This window comes from Leuciscus leuciscus (genome assembly GCF_965113295.1).
Source record: "Leuciscus leuciscus genome assembly, chromosome: 20".
Taxonomy (NCBI): Eukaryota; Metazoa; Chordata; class Actinopteri; order Cypriniformes; family Leuciscidae; genus Leuciscus; species Leuciscus leuciscus.
The window spans coordinates 17,517,105-17,532,382 of NC_138744.1; the positions used below are offsets into that span (position 1 = coordinate 17,517,105).

At 38.9% G+C, this 15,278-nt stretch overlaps 1 protein-coding gene across 3 annotated transcripts in view; it reads left to right on the plus strand.

Moving 5' to 3' along the window:
• setdb1b (SET domain bifurcated histone lysine methyltransferase 1b) overlaps positions 1-15,278 on the plus strand; it is a 33,857-nt gene that overhangs the window by 1,618 nt on the left and 16,961 nt on the right. For 2 of the 3 annotated variants that reach the window (XR_014200649.1, XM_082149799.1), the window contains exon 2: positions 8,379-8,605. Coding sequence is in view for 2 of the 3 variants with exons in the window: in XM_082149799.1 (XP_082005925.1) it covers positions 8,379-8,605 (227 nt within the window). In the remaining variant the exon portion in view is untranslated. Of the gene's footprint in view, positions 1-6,749; positions 6,966-8,378; positions 8,606-15,278 lie in introns of those variants that run through there. The other variant, XM_082149800.1, reaches the window with a different exon arrangement.

Here is a 15,278-nt window from a genome sequence, read left to right on the forward strand (position 1 = left end):
GACGATTCAGGGAGCAGGCTACACAGTGAACTTGACGATTCAGGGAGCAGGCTACACAGTGAACTCGACGATTCAGGGAGCAGGCTGCACAGTGAACTTGACGATTCAGTGAGCAGGCTGCACAGTGAACTTGACGATTCAGTGAGCAGGCTGCACAGTGAACTTGACGATTCAGTGAGCAGGCTGCACAGTGAACTTGACGATTCAGGGAGCAGGCTACACAGTGAACTCGACGATTCAGGGAGCAGGCTACACAGTGAACTCAATGATTCAGGGAGCAGGCTACACAGTGAACTTGACGATTCAGGGAGCAGGCTACACAGTGAACTTGACGATTCAGTGAGCGGGCTGCACAGTGAACTCGATGATTCAGGGAGCAGGCTGCACAGTGAACTCAATGATTCAGGGAGCAGGCTACACAGTGAACTTGACGATTCAGGGAGCAGGCTGCACAGTGAACTTGACGATTCAGGGAGCAGGCTGCACAGTGAACTTGACGATTCAGGGAGCAGGCTACACAGTGAACTCGACGATTCAGGGAGCAGGCTATACAGTGAACTCGACGATTCAGTGAGCAGGCTGCACAGTGAACTCAATGATTCAGGGAGCAGGCTACACAGTGAACTCGACGATTCAGTGAGCAGGCTACACAGTGAACTCAATGATTCAGGGAGCAGGCTACACAGTGAACTTGACGATTCAGGGAGCAGGCTACACAGTGAACTTGACGATTCAGGGAGCAGGCTACACAGTGAACTCGACGATTCAGGGAGCAGGCTACACAGTTAACTCGACGATTCAGTGAGCAGACTGCACAGTGAACTTGACGATTCAGGGAGCAGGCTACACAGTGAACTCGACGATTCAGGGAGCAGGCTATACAGTGAACTCGACGATTCAGTGAGCAGGCTGCACAGTGAACTCGATGATTCAGGGAGCAGGCTGCACAGTGAACTCAATGATTCAGGGAGCAGGCTACACAGTGAACTTGACGATTCAGGGAGCAGGCTGCACAGTGAACTCAATGATTCAGGGAGCAGGCTGCACAGTGAACTCAATGATTCAGGGAGCAGGCTGCACAGTGAACTCGATGATTCAGGGAGCAGGCTGCACAGTGAACTCAATGATTCAGGGAGCAGGCTACACAGTGAACTTGACGATTCAGGGAGCAGGCTACACAGTGAACTCGATGATTCAGGGAGCAGGCTGCACAGTGAACTCAATGATTCAGGGAGCAGGCTACACAGTGAACTCAATGATTCAGGGAGCAGGCTACACAGTGAACTCAATGATTCAGGGAGCAGGCTACACAGTGAACTCAATGATTCAGGGAGCAGGCTACACAGTGAACTCAATGATTCAGGGAGCAGGCTACACAGTGAACTCAATGATTCAGGGAGCAGGCTATTCATCAAAGAATCCTGAAATAAAAATTTAAATAACTGTTTTCAACATTGATAATAATGTGAAATGATGATGAATCAAGTGACTGACTGAAGACTGGAGTAATTATTATTATTATAATTATAAACTAGGCTACATTAAAAAGAGTAAAACAAAATAAAGGTATCAATCTGTATTTTTTTTCTAATAAAACAGATTTCGGAACTTTAAGAATACAGAAGGAACGCATTAGTTGTCAAAATAATCGACCAATTACTAGATTACCAAAATAATTGTTATTGACAGCCCTAGATTAGATGAAACATTTCTAAAAACTAGATAAAATATTTCAAAATGCTCCTGCATTGTTTTGCATTTGGTGACTTTTAGTCGAATAAAAGACCATGTTTTCCAGTCATATATTTCTTCATTGAAGATTTCTTAAAAACAGTGTTAAATATCGTGTGGTCTTGTTCACATGAACCCATATGTATCGTCTTGTTATCTAAGTAGCCTATTAATTTATTATTAACTTTGACGAGTCGTAGCTCCGAGCGAGGATTTCGCAGAAACATGTGGTTTTCCACATTTGAAGAGGCTGGCATGCTCTGTAAGAACATACCTCACAATGGTGTAAAAGTTTTACACCTGGGGGGCAAGAGGTGCCCAAAGTTGTCCCATATACATACTATGGCGAAGGTCGGCCCATGAAAAGCATGTGTTTCTCCTACTATGGTAAATTGCATAGGGATTTTGAATTGAACATAACTCTGGATCACAGTGACATAGAGACAAGGGGGTGGGCTCATTTTACTCAGACAACCAATCAGTCTCTCAGGATCATTGTGAATCTATCAAGCCATGCCCTGGCAACCATTTAGAGCACCATAGCAACAAGTTCCATAGACTTCCATTGAAAGAGATCAAAGGGATATCTCCGGATAGAATTGTCATAGAAACATGAGGGTGGGCTTGTTTGACTCGGGGCAGCAAACAGCCAATCATGAATCACCTCAGCACTTCCTAGCCCCGCCCTAGCAACCATTGTCGACCACCTTAGCAACCAAAATTCAAAGAGGGATATCTTCCATTCTGAATGTCACAGAGGCATGGGAGTTGGTTTATACCATTCATACTGACAAGCAGCCTTTGGAGTTTCATCATTGGAAGCTCCCAAGCAACTCAACCCATAGCAACCAGAGTACCCTAGCAACCGTTTAGCAAGACCTATATCTCTGCATCATATAGAGATGGGGTTGGCTCTTTTGACTGGTAAATCAAAATGGTAAATCATGCTAGAACGTGGCAAGTCGTGGTAAATCATACTAGAAACATGGTAAATCATACTGCAGTGTGGTAAATCATGGTAAGTCATACTAGAAACATGGTAAATCATACTAGAACATAGTAAATCATCCTAGAACGTGGTAAATCATGGTAAGTCGTGGTAAATCATACTAGAAACATGGTAAATCATACTGCAATGTGGTAAATTGTGGTAAATCATACTAGAAACATGGTAAATCATACTAGAACATAGTAAATCATCCTAGAACGTGGTAAATCATGGTAAGTCGTGGTAAATCATACTAGAAACATGGTAAATCATACTGCAATGTGGTAAATCGTGGTAAATCATACTAGAAACATGGTAAATCATACTAGAACATAGTAAATCATCCTAGAAACGTGGTAAATCATGCTAGAATCATAGTAAATCATACTAGAATGTGGTAAATCATGGTAAACTATGGTAAATCAAGGTAAACTGGTAAATCATGTTAGAACATGGTAAATCATGGTAAACTATTGTTAGGGGAGAACAGCTTAAAGACCCAGGACTAGATATGATGAAAGAAGACCAGGAGTCGTGAGGTTCAATCAAATAGGTAAAAATTTACTGAAGAATAGTTTGCAGTTTCATCGGTAGAGTCAGGCGTCAAAGTCTCACGAGGAGACTCTACCTTACACAATATAGATGTCATTCACATTCGATGTACACTTGCTGAAGCTCTATTTACCAAAATCCAATGCGGAGAGGACTGAGCGCACGTGAAAGTGCGAGTGAGTTTAAACCAGAGATTACTTTACAGCTTTCTTATTTCTGCTTTAACATTTATTTCATGCTAGTTTTAGGGGGTTTTCTTCTACCTTTTCTTTTTATTAATTATTATTTGGATAAAACATATTAAAATGTTGTGACACTATTATATAGATGCATTTTAAAATTAAATGAATTAAATTATATTTAAGATAAATCAGGTATATTATTTTTATTAATGTGTTAATTGTGTTAGCATCTGCCCAGTGCTGAGTTTTGCCACTGCAAGAACCACTCACATTTTCTTCAGGAAATGTACATTCTAGTTATTTGTTATTATTGTTAAATTTGCTCCATTCCTTTCAGTTCCTTGTGGCCTGTGGTTCTGTGGTCCAAAAGCACCGCAAAAAATTAAATAAAAAAGAGCATTCTGGACAGTGGTAGGCATTTACCTAATTTGATTACGTTGACATTAATCAAATATTGTTACAATATTTCATGTTCCATTTATTTTCCCATGCATGTCTCCAATTTAAAATTTGTTCTGTTTATTTCAGTTAATTGTGGGGATATTGATTGTGATCCAGCACCCAAATCAAAAACATGGACAGTTCTTGACAGTTGTCGGGAATTCGGACACCACAGTTTCCCGGAGTTTGGTTCTGATGAGCTGTTCTGCAGCACACCTGTCAACACGCTTGTTGCTCTTATGGAGTTTCCCCTCGCTCCAGCCACAGCACCAGAGCCCAGCCTCACTCCAGCCACAGCTCTACTACTAGAGCCCACCTTCACTCCATCCAAAGCCCCCACCAATGAGAGATCCATGTGGCCAGAAATGCAGAAGAAAATGCACAGACAAATTTTGTTAGGAGAGGCGTACAGAGATCTAGAACAGGACTACACAGACAGACGTGCATTCATGTTCCACAGTGTCAGCCAGCTACCAACAGCAAAATGTTGTGTGGATGGAAAAACGGCGACGTGGCAGGCCCTTTGTTTACAGGCTAAAGAATGAAGATCAGGTCCCACAGTAGATTGGTAAAACGTTCTTCTTGGCCACTTTGGGTTACCACCCAGCAAATGACAGCCTGGTCCTCTCTGTGATGGGGAATGAGATAGGAAATGAGGTGATCAGAAGAGACCAAAGAGAGGAGGAATGTAAGGAGTGCCTACTGCAGGATCAGCACATTAAAAATGACATGGACTGCTTGCGGAGAAAGATTGGCCAGAGGACACATTAGTGAAGAGTGTGGACCTTTGAAAACATCAGTCTTCATAAAGCGTATCATGGCATTCCATGACACCTTTGCCTCTGTAGGCAAGAAAAAAACAACAACAAAAATATACCTGCGGTCTGGCATGAGGGCACGGCAGGGCAAAGTGCAGCAGAGATCACCTTGGCCTATGTGATTGGACTAGAGAAAGAAAGGAACGTATGCCACAGCATCCTCTGGGTGGACAACTGTTCTGCCCAAAATAAGAATTGGTGCTTGCTATCCTCCCTGGTCTGCCTTGTTAATGGTGATACCACCTCCATGGAGGATATCCCTCTAGAATACTTTGAAAAGGGACACACTTTCATGAGTACTGACCGTTTTCACCATGGTGTCGAGCAGGAAATCGTCCTGGAGGAGCACTTTGAGGATTTTGTGTGTGTTGTGTCAAGCTCAAACTCGAGTAAGGCGGAAGGGGTTGAAATGAAGAATTCTGATGTGCTGAATTGGAAGGATTGCACCGAAGTTGGGCAAGATGTCAGTGATTCAGCTACGACGTGGCTCCAGGAGCCTGTTCTTCAAACTAACCCATGTAGATGCTCACTTTACCGAGTTGGACTTCCTCCAGGCTAAGTTCGAGCTGAAGGTGCCCTCTCTCCTGAGAACACATGACCTGGGGGATTGAAGAGGCAAAGAAGAATGACGTAATCAAAAAAACATGTCCTTTTATACCCCCAAACAAGGATGGCTTGTTTGGGGGTATAAAAGGTTCACTTACTTATACATGATTTATTATTTATTATTTACAATCCCATGCATTTTAAATGTGTACATGATTTGTTGTTATATCTTTGTTTTACATATTTGTTATATCTTTGCATTTCATTATTAATTAAATGAATGTTTTCTCATTAGAAATATGCTGATCTTGTATTTATTGAAATTATTCAGTGTCACCTTTCTGCAGTCAACCTGTTTGCTGCACACAAATTGAAGATTATCTTTACTGCTATGGAGGTATTGTCATGTCTAATGAATTAATAATGCCATCAGAATGCAACCAAAACACAGGATATCAATAAGTAGATGGCTATAAGTAATTGTAAATCATCCAAAATAATCAATTTAATTTCTAAAGCATGTTTAAAAACAATACGAGTTGACTAAAGTGCTTTACAGACCCAACCTTACAAAACATACACAAACACACCATGTTTTCACACCATAAAATACCACAATACAGGTGTTACTATAACGATTTTGTAAATGGTGATCAGCAAACAAATATTGATCATGTGGAAGTTCCTTTCTTTTGCCTTTGGCATGACTTCTCACTTTTTGCAGACAATACAAAGGCAGAGCACAGTAACTTCAAAATATGGGTCAAAAGTAAATTTTGAGCTCAAGATTTTTTTATGTAGATAATTGTCATTACTAAAACATTTAATTGACAGATTTCCAGTGTCCTACCTATAATTAATTTGACAAAAAATCTTTAACGTCAATTTTCTCAGTTCCACGCTCTAGCGAGTTAAGATCTTTTGCCTTTGTAAGGCAGTATACCTTTGGCTTCATTGAGTTAACAGCTATCCTTTTTCAGGAATGTTACATTTACACTTAGGCAAACCAACGATTCATATTTAAACATTATAAGACGCTGCAATAGGCAACTGATGTGGTCAATACTAAGTCCACCTTAAACATAAATTATGAAGGTGTAGTTCAAGCTTTTTTACAGTTTTATTGTGACCATATATATATAACAAAAATAATCGATAAACATAAAGTCAACAATTAATTATTTGTTTTAGAATAACATGCACAGTGATTCAGTGAAGGGTCTGGCTTTTTGTTTGGAAAAAATGGTTTCGTACAGTATTTTAATAATTTATTTTCATAGATATTTCAGTTGTAATGTTTTTATGGTGCCAAATTGTATTTGATTCACTTTGTGCGGTGTTTTGTAGTCCTGTAGAGCATGCTGTAGAGCACTAGTGCGGGCATTTTTCACGGCGTGTTGCATTGTAAGAGGCGTGCTCTGGAGTTTTCTTGCACGCAATTGATCCCTTCAACTGCCACTCACTCGTTACGCAAAAGCCGATTGGTCAGCTTGCACGATCATCATCAGCCAAACACATTCGTAGGTTTTTTTGGTGTGGCTAAAGAGTGCTCGATGACCGTGGAATTTGTCAAAATAACAAAATTACCTAAATGTTTGCAGTATAGGAAAAAGCTTTAAACGCACTGCGCTTTGTGAGCCGGTCATTTAAATCACGAGAAAAGGAGAAATTAACAAAAGAGCTGGAGGCACAGGCACGTTAGGGGAGGTAAGCTAACTCAGTTAGCATCAGCACAATTCAATGAAGCTAACTTGACTGCATATTACTGATCTTTTTGTACATGTTGGTGATTTAAGAAAACCACGGTACTATGTATTTTTATTGTGTGTGTGTGTGTGTGTGTGTGTGTGTGTGTGCTTTTTTATGAGAAATGATCTGTTTAGCCCTCTCATCCGTGTGTTGCGCGCCGTTTAGAGGTCTTGACTTGCAGGAATGGTGGTTGAAGTAACGTTACACATATTGGCCATTTCTGGTGTTGAATACGGCTTTTCACCTTATTGGAAGAAGATCAGTTAATATTCCGTTTACAGCCACGATATCTACATGTCCAGATACGTTTCATTACAATTTCATTGTGATTTCTTTACAATTATGGGAAAATAGAAGACTGGTGCCAAATTTATTCTGAAAATGTGGCACAGAAATGCTTCTTAAGTAGCATTATCTTTCCTTAAATTACAGCTGTATACTTTAATACAAGGGGCTGAAGTGAATCAGAGTAGTCAATGTTTAGGTTTTTCGTCTTTAAACTAACGTTAAACTGAATTTTGACCAGACACAGATCAGCACATCTATCCACATTCACCCTAAAAATTTGTCAACTAAAGAATTTTTGGTAACACTTTACATTAAGGTCTTATTAGTTAATCCAATAACTATCAATGAGCAATTTCTTACAGTATCTATTCATCTTTGTTAACGTTACTTAAGAAAAATACCTGTTCATAATTTTTTTTGTTAGTTCATATTATCTCAGATCCATTAAATAATATTAACAGATGCAACTTAAATGTTTACAATAAAAAAAAAAGGTTTAGGAATAGCCATGTTAAATTTCGGACACAATGGGACTTTATAATAGAAATGTTGTGAAAGGACTGCATTGAGCAGTTTGTGTTAGGATGCCTTTCAATATCACTGTTGAAATGTTTTTGAGGAGAAACGTACCGAAATTCTTTCAGGTGATGTGCTCGTCTGATCCATAGTTAAATGGTTACTTCACCCAGAAAGAAATTGTTATTAATTGCTTAAAATAAAATCTGAGAGATTTCTGTCTACGCAACTATTTTATTGCTTCAAAAATTCCATAAAAAGAGATTGCAAAACTAATCCATTGACTGTCAATAGATGGACAGAAATCATTAAAACCACTCAGATTTCATTAAAAACTATTTTAATTTGATTTTTCAAAGATAAACAAAAGTCTTACATGTTTCGATTGACATGAGGGTGATTAAATGATGACAGAATTTTTGGGTGAACTAACTCTTTATTAATGAGAACATTTTTATGTCTAGTGTCTGCCAGCTGAACTACTGAATGCACCTTTTAGATGTTGCTTTGTTTTATGATGTGTTTGTCTTTTACAAAAATTTTTGCCTGTTTTCCTTTTCTTTCAAGGGTATGGAGGTGGATGCCAGTTTAAGCTCAGAGATGGAGTTGGATCCAGAGTTGGAGGAGGAGTTAGGGGTGTCTTTGGACGAGCTGCGCAGGTGGATCGAGGAGCAGGTGGATGGCAGCGAGGCCGTGCGGCAGAGGAAAGATCAGCTGGAGCAGCTGCAGGACTGGGTTGAGAAGAGGGAGAAGGAGGTCTCTGAAATGGACACTCTTTGCTCTAATGCCTCAGAGTAAGTATGAAGTGTGTGAGAGTTTATGCACTGAGATCAACACAGTATTCGTCTTCTCAACAATGAGACTGTCAAACCGCTAACTAGTCCAGTCATTTTAAGCCAAAATGGGGGTCAACCTTGAACAAATTGCAACAGAAGCAAACTCAACTGATTTTGTATCCTCAATATGTCCTGAGTATGGAAAAAAAAAAGCCCAGAAGAATCCCATTAGGGGAAAGTTTAGAAAAAGACCCAAATATAGCCTATTCATACGCCTATTCATTATTTTTCTTACATGAATAGGGTAAAAAGTTTAACCTTTAGATATCACCATGAAAATTACTGAGTTGATTACTTGCAATTCAAGACAAACAAAAAATGTATTACATGTTTTTTGAAATTGTTTGTTAACATGGACAGATGGTGCATAATCTAATTACGTATGTGCTTATTTGCATAAATACCACAACAGATCTAAACATTGGGTATAGCCAGGTGAAAATGTCTTGTTGAATCTTGTTGACGCATAACAGTAAAATACTTAATGTTAAGGTCTGAATGGAACCCATTTAGGCTACCCATGAGCATTAATACATAGAGGCAGGAAGAAGTACTTTAGAAACCAGCCTTTATACATTTTTAAGAGATTGGGTTTGGGGCTGGGTCCGTGGGACTGTTTCTGGGGGAGTCTGAGGGAAGAACAGGAGACAATGGTAAGGAGAATGCAGAAGACAAAAGGTAAGTAAAATAAAAAGTGAATCCCCAGAAACAGTCCCACGGACCCAGCCCCAAACCCCATCTCTGCAATAATAATTAATAAAGGCTGGTTTAGAGTACTTCTTCCTGCCTCTATGTATTAATGCTCATGGGTAGCCTAAATGGGTTCCATTCAGACCTTAACATTAAGTATTTTACTGTTATGTGTCAACAAGATTCAACAAGACATTTTCACCTGGCTATACCCAATGTTTAGACAGGGTTCCCGCGGGGTCTTAAAAAATCTTAAAAAGTATTAAATTCTGAACTTTAAATTTAAGGCCTTAAAACGTCTTAAAAACAGGCAGATTTTCATCCGCGGTCTTAAATTTCATTTAGTCAGGTCTTAAAGATTTTAAACTCGTTCATTTCCAGAAACGCTGGCCGCAGAAAGTTATTACAAAGTAGCAAAAAAGTATCGAAGTCGCTCGCCAAGAGGCAGTTCACATATCGCGTCTTTTTCGCGCTCAAGTTCATTCAAATGTAGGCGCGCGCTCGTTTTTTTCCAGGCGCAGCGACATGAAAAAAGACATGAAGGATGCGGGTGCACCCAAACACTACGGGTGTTTTTCTCTTCTCCATAAATAAATCTTGTAACAGAGCTACAGCAAGCGTTTTTCGGCGCTGGAAATCCATAGCCACTAAAACTTTTTTGTCATTGTGTAGAGCGCAGTGCATAGTTGCATAGCAACGACAGACGCCACGGGAAAATCTGACCGAATTTTACTATTAATAATAAAAGTGACCGAATTTTACTTTTAATAATAAAAGATAAGCTAAAGTGGATAAATGTCAGTAAATCATTTTTTATAAAAAGAATAAGTCAAAAAAGATAAATTAAAGTCTGAAATATGTGAGGTTTATCTTTTTATAGAAACCTTTTTTGTCAACTTTATTTGAACTTGTACATGTTAGTATATAACATGTTGCAAGACACTTTTAAAATCTGGCCATCATTTTTAATCGTATTATTTTAATGTTTATGTTAGTGCGTAGGGCTGGGCGGTATGACGGTATATATCGTTACCGCGGTAGAAAATGTCAACCGTAACAGATTTTTTTATTCCGTGATACCGCAACATGTAAATAAGTGGGCGTGGTTAACTCACGTGCAAGCGTGCGTGAGACGGAGACACTGAGATTTGTCAAAGAAACATGGAAAAAGCAGATCAAGAGGATTCACAAAGGAATTACGTTTTCTAAAGGGTTGTTGTTAACGTGATATTTTCGGGGGAAAAGGCGCAGCAGTCTAGAGCAGTGCAGCACCCGTAGGCTACAGTTCAGAGGAGTGCACGATCGCAACGGGGAAAGCATGAAGCTGACTTGACAACAACAGTTCATATCATTCTAAGTGTTTCTTCTGTATTATAGTTACTTTTTAAACACGAAAATCGCATTCAGCATGACATGCGAGCGGTTGCCGTGGTAATGAACAACCTGCTTGTTAAAGCGAATGTATAATCCTGTATCTGAGGCAAAATGACTAAATATGCAGCGCAAGTTATATGTTTCGAACTCCAAACAATTGTCCACTGAACCAGCTGATAAAATCTTCCTTTGATTCAATGCGTGATTACAACTTATCACTCAAATTAACCGATCGCATTTTACTGATGCAAAAGACGCGCGCGTGCAGTGCAGTGCACTACACGCACTGAGAGGGAGCGCAGTGTGTCGGTGTTCACCGGGCTATGGTAAAATAATGACGCATTTACAAGGTGTGTATAATTTACACTACTTGGTCAACACTAACAGTAGCTGCTGTTCGGTTTTCATACTGCTGTTCTCCTAGTCACTTATGAACTTGGTGAACTTAACACTTCTGAAACTCTCTTGATTAAAGCTTTAGGTGACAGCTGCCAACCTATCACAAAAAGAGCAAAACAAGCCCTTTAAAACGCAGTATAAGCAGACATTGCAAATAATGTACCGGGAAAACATTTAAACATAACTAGTATTTACTAATATCCTAACAAATTAAAAGGAAGTAACTAATTTATTATGAATAGAATAGTTCAATAAAAAACATTCAGATATTATAGACTGACTGATGAATTAAAGCAATAACATGAGATTGAAAAATTATTCAGCAACACTTTATTTAAAGTTTGAGTTGTATTTAATATCAATCAGTTGGGGGCAGTTAATCTAAAAGTTGATGAGTGTTTTGTTTACTATATTTAGCTATTAAAAACAGTTTACCAAATAAAACATTTACCAAAGAAAAGAAAAAGAAAATTCAAACAAAGCGAAGTACTTTTCATTTCTAAAGTATTTGGGTTTATTTATTATACAAAGCCCTTTTTGTCGATTTTTCGAGAATAACTATATAAATATATAAGTTATAACTATATCGTGAAATATATCGTTACCGTGAAATAAAATTAGTCATACCGTGAAACAGAATTTTGGTCATACCGCCCACCCCTAGTGCGTATTGATGCTAATTTTATTTGTTATTTGCTGTTTTTCGACATAAAACTTGGTGAATTGATTTCATTGTGTAGTATTAGTACTTTTTGAACAGAATTCTGTGATAACAGTGATAATTTTTGGCACTATAATAATTAAATGAAATGTTCATGCCATTTCATCTTTAGTTATGATCAACTAAAATCAACTAATTATGTGTTTTTTACAGTAAGCCTATAATATGCAAAGTACAATTTTCTATAAAAAAATTATATCTGATTCTGTTCTTTTCTCTGACACGCGTTGTTGGGTCTGGAAGGTTACTAATGTGATTGCTTTATCTGTAAATTAAGTTAAAGCTTTTTCAATTACTGAATTCATTGAAATAAAATGAATTCTTTGATTTGAATATTTTTTGGCAATGTAGGTCTTAAATTTCAATCTTTATGGTCTTAAAATGTCTTAAAAAGGTCTTAAATTTGACTAACTGAAACCTGCAGGAACCCTGTTAGATCTGTTGTGGTATTTATGCAAATTAGCACATACGTAATTAGATTATGCACCGTTTGTCCATGTTAACAAACAATTTCAAAAAACTTGTTATATAATTTTTGTTTGTCTTGATATAAGTAATCAACTCAGTAATTTTCATGGTGATATCTAAAGGTTAAAATTTCTACCCTATTCACGTAAGAGAAAGAATGAATAGGCTATATTTGGGTCTTTCTAAACTTTCCCCTAATGGGATTCTTCTGGGCTTTTTTTTTCCTTACTCAGGACATATTGAGGATACAAAATCAGTTGAGTTTGCATCTGTTGCAATTTGTTCAACCTTTTTTCATAAAATGACTGGACTAAAACAGTTTCTTATACAGTTTGTGGAACGCCTGGTTTAGACATCTTCCAAATATGGAATGGAAATTAGCATTGATGAGACAAAACTGATGACAAACTGTCCCTAATAATCATCCAGAACCAGTGCCTGCCATCAGTGTCTTAGTTCAAATACCTTGGCACAATGATGTTTGATGAGGGATCCAAACCAGAAATGATGGCCAGGATAGCCCAGATTACAACAGTCAAGTCACCTTTATTCATCTAGCGCTTTTTACAATACAGATTGTATCAAAGCAGCTTCACAGTGATAACATGAAAATAATTTTCATTTTCAGTTTGTTTCTAGAAGAAAATTGCGTCATCGTCCACTTTAAGTAAGGCAGATCAATAATATTGTTGAATATTAAATGTCCCCATTAGTTGGAAGCCAAAAGCTTTCCTGTAGCTCAAACAGTAGAGCATTGGCGCTAGCAACGCTAAGGTCATGGGTTTGATTCCCAGGGAAAGCAAGAATTGACAAAATGTAAAATGTGTACCTTGAATGCAATGTAAGTCGCTTTGGATAAAAGCGTCTGCCAAATGCATAAATGTAAATGTAAAATGCAACAGTGGCAAGGAACCAAAACTCCCATCAGGTGACCGAATGGAGAAAAAAACCTTGGGAGAAACCAGGCTCAGTCGGGGCCAGTTCTCCTCTGGCCAACGAGCGAACAGTGTATGATTATGATTCAGGCAGCATTACAGGTCAGATGTCAGATTGGATCAGAACATTCAGAATATTTATCCAGTTCCATCGGGTTGGAAGTCGGAGTCATCACGCCGGTATGGACACGAGTTTGTTGAGGATCAGTGCCGATGGCTGTCATGTCGATGAGGCCTTCACAGGGCTGATGAGGCTGGCACCTCAGGGATGCTTCATGGATGGGACCAGGCACAGGTCTACCATCTGAACTGGATACGGCCCGGATCCGGCTGACTTCAGTAAACCTCGGAATAAACAGAAAGACTAACATTAGCGTAGATGCTATTCTTCTTATGATGTAACGAGTACATCAAGTGTTGTAGGAAGTGTCCCCGGTTCCGGCTGACCTAATATATGCAGCCTATTAATAATTTAACTGATTTGAATAATAGAAATGTATAATGTTCTATATGCCAGGTAAAAGATGCGTTTTTACAATACCCGGACAATGTTAGGAAAACTGTTCCAAAGTTTAGGTGCTAAATAGGAGAGGGATCTACCGCCTGCAGTTGATTTTGATATTCTAGGTATTATCAACTGGCCAGAAATTTGAGATCGCAGTAGACGTGAAGGACTATAATGCGTTAAGAGCTTGCTCAAGTACTGGGGAGCTAAACCATTTAGTGCTTTGTAAGTAGTCAGCAATATTTTAAAATGTATACGATGTTTAATAGGGAGCGAATGCAGTGTTGACAGAACGGGTCTAATACTTTTTGGTTCTAGTGAGAACTCTAGCTGCTGCGTTTTGGACCAACTCGACTTTGTTTATTAAGCGTGCAGGACAACCGCCCAGTAGAGCATTACAATAATCTAGCCTTGAGGTCATGAACTAACTGAACAACAGCACTTGCAAGACTGAAGCCAATATGGAGGGACAAGGACATCTAGGGCTGTCGCGGTGAAGGATTTTCCCTTGCGGTAATTTTGAGTGGCTCAATAGCGCGATATGCGGTTTTACCGCATTTATTAATTTATTTTGATTTATTTGTTGCTATAGAAATAAGTGTTACGATGTGGTCAGCATGCACAAAAACGGGTAAATTTTCAGTAACCAATAAACCGAAACTAAACCCCGTCTCTGCACATTGAAAGCCTGTCACTCAGCGCGCAGTTGTTACGGTAACGGTCTGTCTTTGAGTGAGTCATTAAACCATTCAGTCAACAACACGTTCAAAAACGCTGATTGATTCATTAAAAGATAGTAATGAAACAAAGTGAATTATTTTTAACTTTGAGCTCCACTTTTCAAGGCTCAGCTGACCAGCAATGCGTCGCATGGGTAACGCTGAAGCTTCACTTAATAGACAAATGGCATTGATTCAATGCGTGACTCACTGAGTTTTGTTTCCCGCGACCGCGAGTTCCTCGCGCTGTGGATGCTGACCAGCGCTGTTGCTGGTGCCATTCATGGTAAATACCCTTTATTTTAAACATTAAAAGGATGACAGGACAAATATTTAACTTTCCTTGGACACGGCAACCTTTCACGAATATGACTTGACCTCAAAGACAGACGCAGGTAATCGCACGCGCTCAGTCGATCTCTCTCATTCACTGTCTGTTTAGGCTTAAGTGCAAATCCACGAACCCTCTGTACAAATCACCATGATAAAACCATGATCACCACATCTTATTATCATTATTAACTTATTTAACATTCAATACACGTGCACGAAGATCAAAACAAAAAGGGTATAGCCTTATGAAAAAAGAAAACAGCGAATATCGCGGTTGCTGCGGTTACTTGAATTCCTCTGCGGTTGGCTTGTCAGTAGCGCGGTATTGCGGTTATCGCGACAGCCCTAACATCACCCTTAGATTAAAGCTCAGACTTATGCATGCTCTGGTTAACTCCATCTTTCTGTATGCACATGAATTGTGAACACTGATGGCTGAGCTAGTGAAGAAAATTCAGGCCTTGGAAATGTGAGGCTTTTGAAAAAT